Below are 12,564 nucleotides of genomic sequence, written 5' to 3' on the forward strand. Positions count from 1 at the left end.
CACATGTTTTAGACCCAAAAGCACAGCCACGTGGACCTCCAGAGTCACACCCTGCCTTCCGTGTCAGTAGCACTGAGTACTTTTCCTAGGACATCTTGTTCGAGTTCAAGACACACAGTAACCTTAACCTAATCCAATTGTGAATCCAACGTCTCAGCTGTGTCACTGTGAGTTCTTCCTGTGGGGAGGACAGAACCCACTCAAGGACTGACCACGATGACCAGTGAACAACTCTTGATGAAGTCTAGGCTGGGCCCTGCAACATTTGGGCACCAGCTCTTTCTTAAAACTTTAACACATAAGAAAATCTATGGGTGTCCCATAATTTAGCATTAACTTCTTTTCTAAAATAGGGTGTAAAGGAATGAACTGTCAGCAGGAGGTAAAGTTCCACCCTGGCACGGCTTCTGCTCAAGAAAGCCATACCCAGCTGGTTGGCTGATGCATGCAAAGGACAGAGACAGGATGACTTCATTTGCCAAAAGCAGGGCTCATATTATGATATTCGAGGGTGAAGTCATCTTTATTCCTATCATTGCACCTTTAGAAGCTCCTTGTGGGGCAGATAACTTTATTTACTGTTGGTGTAATGCCACCATCCAAAGATAAACTAATCAAGGTCAACCTATGTCATGTCCATCTATTCTAATTTGGTTTACTTGATTAAATTTTTCTATATGCATAATTTTGGAGGTATCTTTCATTCCCCTTCAGAGAACAAACTATCAGAGAAAATTACTAGCAGATGTCTCTGTGACCCTAATGTAACAAGGACAACACTAAACATATATACAATGCACACGGCGTTCAGGTATTCAAATTTCCTTTGGCCCTGCCTCCCCGTTTGGAACAAGGAGGGAGAACAGTACATGGAAAGCTCCTATCATACTGGGTGGAGAACACTGGTGGCTCACTGGTTTTCTTCCCCAGACAAGGCAGGCAGTATTAACCCCACCATGAAAATGGAAAGCTGAAGCACACAGATATAAACGATTGGACCAAGGTCAAACAGCCGGGGTGAACAGAGACTCAGAACCCAGATATGATATGGGGACTCTAGGCAACATGTTGTTCCATTAGCTTCCAGGCAAGAAATGGAAAACCAAATTCTCCTGAAAAAATTACTCCATAAATATCTCTTTAAAATTATTTAACACTTTTAATAAAACAGCATGTTTAAAATACTCCATATTTTCATCTAAATATCTGAAATCTTCGAAGGTTAGGAAAGATTCTACTGCCAGGTGACACAGGAACAGATAATGACAATAAAACGAACATTTAATGTGTGCTAAACATGTACTGGGAAGAACATGAGTTAACCCAATTTATGCTCACAACAGCCTTACGGCAATTATTATTGCTATTTTACAGCTGAGGTTCGGAGGCAGCACAGAGAGGTTGAGTAACTTGCCTGATGTTCCACAGCTAAGAGGTGGCAAGACCAGGATCCCAACGCCGGCGTCACTTAACCCCTGGGCCCTGCTGCCTCTCCCAACTTAACTTAGCCGCCTGGAGGGGAAGCCGAGGTCAGCCCCCTTTCTGAAGAGCCCCTGCCCTTCAGGAAACAAACAACACTAACGTTGCTAAACATACCCACTCTTAGAGAAACTAGAAGAGGGATGAGGCTGCATCAGAAACAAATCGATGGTTCCAGATTATGAAAAAACATTTTCCACAATACTCCAAACTGTGCTCAAAAGTTCTCCTCAAATTTTATCCTTGCTAGTGAATGACATTAAGAGGCAACACATAAATAAAATGCCAAAAGGTCCCGGCAAACAGAAGTTTCTTCGCTGGGAAGAATGGCTGGGAAATGAGGGGAAAACCACTGAAAAGACTGCCTTTGCCCAGCAGAACAAACACAGGAACAGAGCGTGTGGGGTTTTCTACTTAAAGGGCTACCTACCCAGAAAAGCAAAGCACTATTTACCTAAGCTTGGCCCAGTCTTTTGCTTCCTTCAGATTTTATTTTCCTTACGTTTGTTTTCAATTTAGCATAATTCTTAAAAGTCATTTAAGTTAAAGGAAGAAAAAAGAGGCCAAACAGGTATCTTCCTCTGCATGGCACCATTGCCTTGCCTCATAAAAACCCCTGAACTTCCACCAAGCCCAGTGGTCACTTAAGGAAGGTCATTTTTCCCCTAGACTTCTAACTAGTCACAGATAATTTATTGAGCATCTACTACAGTCAAAACAGATGTTTCATTCATTCAATCTCTCTCATTGCTAATATCCCAGCTTCCTGGATCTGGGGAGACCCAAAGTGGTTTCCCATGAAGGAAAACTCAGACTGGAAAATCAGAGCCAGAAATGTGAAAGTCATCTAATATATACCCTGAAATTGAACCATACACTGAGTGAGCCTGCTTCCCCACACTACTAAGAGCTATGGCTTGCTTGGTCAAATACTTATTGAGCACTTTCTATATATAAGGGTGTAAGAAACTACGGGGTTCCACATTTATTGGCAGCGGCCTGGGATAATGAAGTAAGTGATGCTGAACTAGGTGTCACAAGAGCTGAGTTCTAATCTTAGCTTTGGCCCTAACTTCCTGTGTGTCCTTGGGGTCTCCCTTTCTGGGCCTCCATTTTCTTCTCAAAATCTAACATCCTATGATCACTGTTTCCTCAAAACGAAAAATATTTATTTTAAATCCTATGATTATGAGAGTCTCCTTTCTGGTCTGGCTAAAGAACCCAGTGGTGAATAGGTGGTTATAAAGGAACACAACAGGAAGTACATCCAGATCTGCCAATTCCCACATCATTAAAGACACACATAACAGATGAACCTCCTTTCTCCCAGCCAGGAGAAGGCGGCCCCAGCGTGACAACAGAGAGTAAAGTGCAAAATAAGTTCCCCTAAGTGGCAAGGACTGTGGGGTCCACAAGAACAGCTTAGCTGGCGTAAGCAGACTTCTCAGCTGCCCAGCACTGGCCATCAGGGAGGTAGACAATGAAAATCATGTAGATTTTAAAATCAAGCTGCATGATCATTTCTCTAAAGATCGTACCATAAATTCTGAATAACAAATAATTCCTTTCTCATAGCAGACTTCTTATAGAACAACATTTTGGCAAGACAGCCAAATATATTCCTGAATTCCTGGATATTGTGAACCATGATGTATAATCCATTCTGGTATGGGCCAGGCCAGACACCACTCCCATCATCCTCTCCACCTCTTCTCTGTGGCTTTCACCCTACTCTCCCTGATCTTGAAAGGTAATTCTGATCCTTGCCACCCACATCAACACACTACAAAAAGATTTCTATGAAAGAAACTACTTCCAGTCTGTACACTTATAAAATAACAAAAACTACCAAGACTTTGGTAGTCCCCCTCTATTCTAATCCTTAAGGAAACAGAGAACCCATAAGTTGATGGGAAACAAGATTCTGACCATTTTCAAAAAGTCTCACAGAACTTCTAATCATTTCAAACAATCTCACAGGATGCACCTCTGGGTCTGAAAGGGGAAATATCAGGATCGAGCCTTGGTTAGAACACCAGGAAGCTCTGCGAGGGGCAGACTTGACTAGGAGCTATTGTTTTTAGTAAAAGTAAGTGTCAATTACCAATAATCCAATACGTTTCTGAATCTGGGCTAAATGCCTTTATTTAAACGACCTTTTACAATCCCCACAAGAACTCCATGAAGTAGGAACCATTATTATGCTCCTTTTACAGATGGGAAAATTCAGGCTGAGAAGTGAAGGAAGTAACTTAGTAAAGAGCAGAGCCAAAGACAGCGATCCTTCTAAACAGACAAGTTGCCCACCCCTCCCCAGCCTCATCCAGCCTTCAACTTCCTCTGCCTGAGGGTGTGAGCTCAGGGTCCCTTGCTCACTCGTTCTCCGCTCAGATGGCCCTCTGATCAGCTTCTGGTTTCATTCCCCACAGCAGAGGCAAACCACTGACTGCTGGGAGAAGACCATTCCAGATGGTCTCAAGGATACACAGCCTCTCCAAGCAGGTTGGTTGAGAGTCCCCAGCAGCCCTTTGGCATGACCATTGAGGTAAAGCCTCCCAGACTCCAGATGTACCCTATGTTGGTACATAATCCACGCAAGTGCAAAGGAAGCTCAACCTGTTTTGCCTATGAGAACAGGAATGATTAGCCAGCTTCGGGGCACTGAGGGTATAAATAGATGCATAGTGTCATTTCTGCTCAGAGGATGTTAAAATGCTTCCCAAACATTGACCCATCTATTTTCACAAGGTGCCACATTTACCACAATATTCTCCATAGCATTAAAGAATAGAAGCAAAGCTTTGCACCCAGAGACAGACAAGTTGAAGGCTTCCAGAGGCTGACCACAGTTCTGTGAGATCTGATTTGAAATTTTAAAAAATTATCAACTGAACGAACACATGGTCCTCACTTACCCTTTCTATCTCTTGGAGGTACAGGAGTGCAATGTCCCCTGCCTTCTCATAACAGGTGATGACATCCTGTTCCCGATCCACATGGAGATTACTGGTAGAAGAAGAAATAGGCAACTTCTCTAAACAAAGTCCTAAAAAAAATCAACATACAAAAACTGGGTAAGTTGTTTTTCATGGGGCTTAATGTTTTAATATTGCTCTAGAGGGCCAGATAATATTAGAGAAGCAGATACTCTGCCCTCTCTCTTTAAGGACAAAATGGAACATCAAAATGGAGTACCAAAAAGAATATCTATAAGTTACAGATGAAGGAGGCCCCTAAATATACAGAAAGCACCATTTGACTTTGATATCCAGGTTGAGAATTTGATCAGGTACTTCACCATGATTCCATTCAGATCTAACAGAGCTTCTCATTCAAATATGTTGCAAGGCCCTTCAAGAATTTTTTAAAGTAAGTACAGGTAGGCTCACAGCACAATACTAGGTACAGAATATCTTCTATCCCAAGATGTACACTTAACCGATTGAACATAAAACATTTCTAAATGCTCTCAGGAGCCTTAGTTACCAGGAAAATCTTCCAACTCTCAGCCCTAGAGTTCTGTAGTAATGACAACACCCCAAGCCACCTCTCAGTTCCAGGCCAAGAAAACACCCAGAACGTTGCTGTGTGGGCACTTCTTGGGAGATGGAGGGGTTACTCTTTGCCAAGAGAGAGTTCAGGGCTAGGACGGGATATGAAAGCATGAACGACTGAGAAATAACAATGCTGAGAGGAGCAGCTGCTGCGTAAACCCAGCACCAACCTCAGCCCCTGCTCTGGGCAACCAGCCTGGGGCACGTCGGGCTCCAGGTCCCCACCTGCAATTGGAGGCAGAGAGGGAGTCCCGCGGGGAGGGTTTCTGCTGTGTCAAGTGCCCTGGGGTACCGGGAAACACACACTGCACACGTTCACTCCACGCATGAGGGCGCGAGAAGCTTCAATGCGGACACAGTCAGGCTCTGCAACTGGAAGGGGCCAGAGAGGTCCCTGGGAAACTCACTCATTTTATAGACGAAGAAGCTGAGAACCATCATGGTAAAGTTAAGCGACTCGCCCAAAACCTGACAGGCAGTTAACAGCACAGCAGGAATGAGAACCCAGGTCTGGGGCCTCCCAAGCAACACCTGTCAAGTGTGCTGCTGGCTTTCAGAGCAGACACCACCGCAGAGGGGACCAGACACACCAAACACCAGCAAGAGACCCAGGGCCTCCCGTGCATCACTCTGAGAACGGTCTCCTCCAAGGTGCTCTTATCAAACTGTGACAGTCCCTCCAGGCTGTAGAAGGTGACAGGAGGTGGTCGTACTGCACGGGAAGGAGAAACCACTTCCATCCACAGGGAGCCCACAGCTGAGGACAGTGTGCCGGGGAGCTCAGAGGTGACCACGTTGTCACAGAAGGTGCAGATCGGCCAAAGATTTTGTTATTGTTTAACAGCTTTATTGAGGTTGCACTTTTTAAATGTTTCATCATGATTTCTTTTGTTTTTATTGACTCTATTTTTTATTAACTAAAGCCCATCATTTACATTAGGGTTCACTCTTTGTGTTGTGAAGTTCTGTGAGTTTTAACAAATGCATAGTGTCATGTATCCACCATCAGAGCATCGTACAGAATTGATTCACTGCCCGAAAATTGTGCTCTATCCCTCTAGCCCTCCTCCTGAACCCGTGGCAACCACTAATCTTTTTACTGTCTCTACAGTTTTGCTTTGTCCAGAATATCATATAATTGCAATCATCCAGTACGTAGCCTTTTCAGATTGGCTTTGTTCACTTAGAAATATGCTTTTAAGGTTCCTTCATGTCTTTTTGTAGACAGATAGCTAACTTCCTTTTGTCGTTAAATAACATTCCATTTATTCATTATTTAAAGGCACCACGGTTGCTTACAAGTTTTGGCAATTATGAGTAAAGCTACTATAAACATTCACGTGCAGGTTTTTGTGTGGACATAGACGTCAACTCAATTGGGTAAATACCAAGAAGAGGAACTGGTGGATTGTATGGTAAGAATGCATTTGTAAGAAATAGCTAAATAAATATATTTTATTTACAAATAGTTTTGTAAGAATAAATATTATTGGGTTGGCCAAAAAGTTTGTTTGGGTTTTTCTATAAGACCTTATTTTTAGCTTTATAAGGAACTACTGAACTGTCTTCCAAAGTGGCTGCACTACTTTGCATTCCCACCAGCAATGAATGAGACTTCCTACTGCCCAGCGTCCTTGCCAACATTTGGTGTTACCAGTTTTTTGAATTTTAGTCATTCTAATATGTATAGTGGTGTCTCATTGTTGTTTTAATTTGCAGTTCCCTAATGGCATATGATATTGATCTTTTCTTACGCTTATTTGCCATCTGTATACCTTCTTTGGTGAAATGTCTGGTCAGATCTTTTGCCCTTTTTTCGATTCAGTTGTTTGTTTTCTTACTGTTGACTTTTGAGTTCTTTGTATATTTTGGATACATGTCCTTTATCAGATATCTATTTTGTAAATATTTTCTCGAAGTCTGTGACTTTTCATTCTCTTCACAGTGTCTTTCAAAGAACAAAAGTTGTTAGTTTTAATAAAGTCCAATCTATCAATTTTTTCTTTCAAGGATTGTGCTTTTGGTGTGGTCTCTAAAACGCCACTGCTAAATCCAAGGTCACCTAGATTCCAAGGTCACCTAGATTTTCTCCTATGTTATCTTCCAGAAGTTTTATAGTTTGGCATTTTACATTTAGGTCTACAATCCATTTCGAGTTGATATTTGTGAAAGGTATAAGGTTCGTCTCTCTCTCTCTCTCTCTCTCTCTATATATATATATATATATGACATATGGATGTTCGTTTGTTCCAGCACTATTTGTTGAAGAGACTACCTTTCCCCACTGAATTGCCTTTGCTCCTTTGTCAAAAATCAGTTGATTATAGTTGAGTGGGTCTATTTCTGGGCTCTCTATTCTGTTCAACTGATTTTTTTGGTCTATTCTTTCACCAATATTATGTGTCTGGATTATCAGTATACAGTGTATCATTTTTTAAAAATAGCTCTACTGAGAGATAATTTACATGCCATAAAATTCACTCATTTTAAGTAAAATTCAACATTTTTTCAATAAACTCATAGAGTTGTACAACCATCAACACAATCCACTTTAAGAACATTTCCATCATCCCCAAATGATCCTTTCTGCCCAAATCAATCTCTATTCTCAGCCCCAGGCTCAGGCAACTGTTAATCTGCTTTCTGTCTCTGTAGATTTACCTTTTCTGGACACTTCATAAAAATAGAATCATATAATATCTGGTCTTTTGTGTCTAACTTCTTTCACTTAGCATAATGTTTTCAATGTTCCTCCAAGTTACAGCAATATTCCATTTCTTTTTACTGCTGTATGGATATACTGCATTTTATCTGTCCATTTGCCAGTAATGGGCATTTGGGTTGTTTCCTTTTTGGCTATTATGAATAATGCTGCTATGAACATTCATGTATAATTTTCTTGTGTGAACATATATTTTTAATTCTCTTGGGTAAATACCTAGAAGTGGAATTGTTGGGTCAGATAACAAATTTACTTTTAACTGTTTAAAAAACACTTGTTTTCCAAAGTGGCTATACCATTTTACATTCCCACCAGCAGTTTATTAGGATTCCAGTTTCTCCACATTCCTGTCAATACTTGTTATCGTCTGACTGTTTTGTTATAGCCATCTAAGTAGGTGTGAAGTGGTAGCTCATTGCGGTTTTGACTTGCATTTCCATAATGACTAATGATACTGACTTTTCATGTGCTTATTTGTTATCCATACATCTTCTTTGGTGAAATGTCTATTAAAATCAGTATTGACTTTTCTGACCTATGCACAGGGTATGTCTCTTCATTTATGTAGGTCTTCTTTACATCTCTCAGCAACGGTTTGTAGCTTTCAGTGTGCATGCCCTGCAAACCTTTTGTTAGATTTAAGTATTTCATATTTATTATGCTGTTGTAAGTGGTATTGTTTTAATTTTCATCTCCTTTTGTTCACTGCTAACATATAGAAATACAATAGATTTTTGAATAGTGATCTTATATTCTGTGCCCTTGCTAAATTCAGTTAGTTCTACACAATCATGTTGTTTGCAAATAAAGACAGTTTTAGTTCCTCCTTTCCAATCTGGATGCCTTTATTTCTATTTATTGCCTTATTGCACTGTCAAGAACCTCCAGTACAATGCTGAATAGAAATGGTGGGAGCAGACATCCCTATCTTATTCCTGACCTAAGGGAGAAAGCATTTAGTCTTTCACATGAAGTTTGATGTTAACTATCAGTTTTTCATAGATGCCCTTTATTAGGTTGAGGAAGATTCCTTCTACACCAATTTTGCTAAGAGTTTATATCAAGATGGATGTTGGATTTCCTCAAATCCTTTTTCTGTGTCTATGGCTTGTTGTCTTTTAGTTATTTAATCTGGTGAATTACATCGACTGATTTTCAAATATTAAACCAAACTTCCTTTCCTGAGATAAACCCCATTGACCATGATGTATTATCCTTTTTTTATATTTTTAGATTTGATTTGTTAAATTTTTGCTTGGAATTTTTTTCATCGATGTTCATGAGGAATATTTGTCTATAGGTTCCTTGTAATGTCTCTGTCTGATTTTGGTATTAGGTTAAGTCTTAACCTCATAAAATGACTTGAGAAGTATTCTCCTCCCTTCAATTTCCTGGAAGAGTTCGTGTAGAATTACTATTTTGTTCTTAAATGTTTGGTAGAATTTACCAGTAAAGCCATCTGGACCTGGAGTTTTCTGTGTGGAAGGTTTTTAACTATAAATTCCATTTCTTTGATATACGGTTGTTCAGATAATCTTTGCTCTTAAGTGAGCTTTGGTAGTTTACATCTTTTAAGTAGTTTGTCCATTTCTTCTGAGTTGTCACATGTATTGGTATAGTGTTGTTTATAATGCTCCCTGATCCTTTTAGTATCTGTAGAATCTCCAATGGTGACATCTCTCTCATTCCTGATGTTGGCAATTTGTGTCCTCTGTTTTTATCCTGAACAGTCTAACAGTTTATCAGTTTTGTTGAAATTCTCATTAAGATCTTTTGATTTCATTGATTTTGGTTTCACTGATTTTTCTCTATTATTTTCCTGTTTTCTACTTCATTTATTTCTGTTCTGATCTTTATTATTTCCTTTCCTCTGCATACACTGGACTTAATTTACTCTTCCCTTTCCAGTTTCTTAGGGTGGAAGCCAAAGTATACATCTGAGACCTTTTTCCTTTTCTAATATATGCACTTTGTATGATAAATTTCTCACCAAGTACTGCTTCAGCAGTATCATACAAATTTTGATATGTTGTGTTTTTATTTTCATTCAGTTCACAATACTTTCCAACTTAACTTTTGATTTCTTCTTTAAAAATGTGTTATTTAGTTTCCAAACACTCAGGGATTGTCCAAAGATCTTTCTGTTATTGATTTCTAAATTAATTCCATTATGGTCTATGTAGTAAAGGACTAAACAGGCTTGAGATGTTCAAACTCTGCACATTCCAAAGAAAGGACTGGCCTTTGACCAGCTGGGAGAAAAGCTCTAAGCCCTTGGAATATTCTACCTGATAAGAGTGTCTTTGTACATCTGGGGCCTCAGGCCACACCATTTAGTTATACTTAGAATGTGATTTACAGTGTAGGTCTTAGGCCACACTATAACACTTTGACCTCTAGGGAGTCTAGAGACCGAATAATTAAGTTCCATGGCACTCTATGCCTTCTTGACTGACCCCCAGTACAAACCGTGGACATGATGGCCTGAGCGAGCTTCCCTGGCTGGCAGTACACCATTAGTGCTGTCCCACATCGTTGCTGGGAGAACTAAGTGCTGTCCATATCACCCCACTGCGAGAAGATGACTTAAATCTTGTGGTCTCTTCTGGACTCTGCCTTATGTGCCTTTTGGCTTTACTAATTTTAATCTGTAGCTTTTTGTTGTAATAAACTGTAACCATGAGTATAATAGCTTTTCTGAGTTCTGTGAGTCTTTCTAGTGAATCACTGACCTGAGGGTGGTCTTGGGGATCTCTGACAGAAGTCAGAGAACATATTTGAACCCTTCTAATTTTGTCAAAATTTGTTTCTGGCCCAGAATATGGTCAATCTTGGTAAGAATCTTGAAAAGAATGTGTATTCTGTTGTTGGGTGGAGTGACACATAAACGTCAACTAGGTAAAATTAGTAGATTGTGTTGTTGCAACGTTTCTGTATCCTTACTGATCAACTGGTGACTTGTTCTATCATTTATTGAAACAGGGTTTGGAAGTCTCTGAGGATTGTTGCCAGTGGTTGCTTTAAGGTTTAATTCATCACAGTCTACGTCAAATGATATTTTACTAATTCACATACAGCATAACACCTTTACTATTACATACTTCCATTTCTCTCTTTGCAGTCCATATTTTCTTATTATATATATTATACTTTTACATAGATTATAAATCCAATGCTACATGATTATTTTTATTGAAATGGTGGATTATCTTTTAAAGACATTTTAATAATGAGGAAAGACTGATATAGTCTCTAATATAGTTATGATTTCCAGTGCTCTTTGTTCCTTTGTGCAGATTTATATTTCCTTCTACCTAAAGGGATTCCTTTAATATTTATTATAGCACAGTTAAGTTGATGATGAGGTCTTTCTTTCAGTTACTGTCTGTCTGAAAAAGGCTTTATTTGGCCTTCATGTTTGAGAATATTTTCATTTTCATTCACTTGACAGGTTGCTTCCCCCGCCCATGCCCCCCACCCTCCTAGTACTAAAGATGCTCCTCTATGTATTCTCACTTGCATGGTTTTTTACAACAAATCTGCTGTCACCTTATGTTTATTCGTCTGCATGTAATGTGTCTTTCTTTTGGCTATTTTAAAGATTTTCTCTTTATTACTGGTCATGAGCAATTTGGATTATGAAGTGCTTTGGTTTAGTTTTCTTCATGTTTCTTTTGCTTGGGCCTCACTGAGCTTTCTGGATCTGAGGATTTATAGTTTTCATAACATCTGAAAAACATTCAGCCATTATTTCTACAAAAGTTTTTTTTACCCTTCCCCTTCCTTAGGGGACTCCAATTACACACATATTAGGCCACGTGAAGTTATCCCACAACTCACTTATGCTCTTTCCACTTTTTAAAAAGTTTTCACTCTGTTTCATTCTAGATGGTGTCTATTGCTACGTCTTCAAGTTCACTGATCTTTTCTTCAATGTCTAATCTGCCATTAATCACATCCAGTGTACTTTTCATCTTAGACATTGTAGTTTTCATCTCTAGAAATTAGATTCAGTTCTATTTTTAACTTCCATGTCTCTACTAAACTTTTTGAACATGAAGAATAGATATAATAACTGTTTTAAAGTCCCCCCTGTCCTAAGCGCTCAATATTCACTCCCTTTCCTTTAGAGACAAAGTTGTTTATATGGTTGCAAAAGAAAATTATTAAGCATCCTCTCTCCAGTGTGAACTCTGTTTCAACCTCTTAAAATTTTCTCCGAAGGAGAATACAAGATAAACTGAACAAATTCACCATTTGGTAGAACAGCTCTGGAACTACTCAAAAGCAAGCACTTGATGGGGGCTTCTTAAATGTGCTTTAAGTGCTCATTTGTGCAAAATTAAAATCTCCAGAAAACAACAAAAAGAGATAAATTATTTCATAATCTGCCTTCTGCTTATATGAGAAGCAGCCAAATAATGTGCAAGTCGGTATCAGGGACTTCATATAAAGGAAACAAATTCTCCAGAGTATGTCAAAGGGCCAGGAAAAAATGGGTCTAGTCTTTGGCACTTGATACTACTGCAGCCTGGACTCTGACCACTAAAGCTCATGGAGATGACCAAGGCCCCCAGGGACCTGACAAGCCCACTGAGTCAAAGAAAAGGCAAATCCAGTTCAACACAGTTTTACTGTCATCTGTACTGTGCATTCTGAAATATCTGAAATCCACTTATCTAGGGCTGCAATCCATGGCCGTGCATAGTTGGTAAGAATATTCAAAGCAGCTACACAACTTAATCCTCCACCATGAGGAGAGACTGGTGTTTTCTGTGGATTCCTGTTCTGATTAGGTAGATATGTGGA

General features: G+C 39.5%; 1 protein-coding gene across 5 annotated transcripts in view; it reads right to left on the reverse strand.

Annotated features, from left to right (window-relative positions):
* TTC7B (tetratricopeptide repeat domain 7B) overlaps positions 1-12,564 on the reverse strand; it is a 240,709-nt gene that overhangs the window by 179,022 nt on the left and 49,123 nt on the right. For all 5 annotated transcript variants that reach the window (XM_059914822.1, XM_059914821.1, XM_059914820.1 and 2 more), the window contains one exon: positions 4,395-4,525. In XM_059914822.1, coding sequence (XP_059770805.1) covers positions 4,395-4,525 — 131 coding nt within the window. The remainder of the gene's footprint in view (positions 1-4,394; positions 4,526-12,564) is intronic.

This window comes from Balaenoptera ricei, chromosome 2 (genome assembly GCF_028023285.1).
Source record: "Balaenoptera ricei isolate mBalRic1 chromosome 2, mBalRic1.hap2, whole genome shotgun sequence".
In the NCBI taxonomy this organism is placed as follows: Eukaryota; Metazoa; Chordata; class Mammalia; order Artiodactyla; family Balaenopteridae; genus Balaenoptera; species Balaenoptera ricei.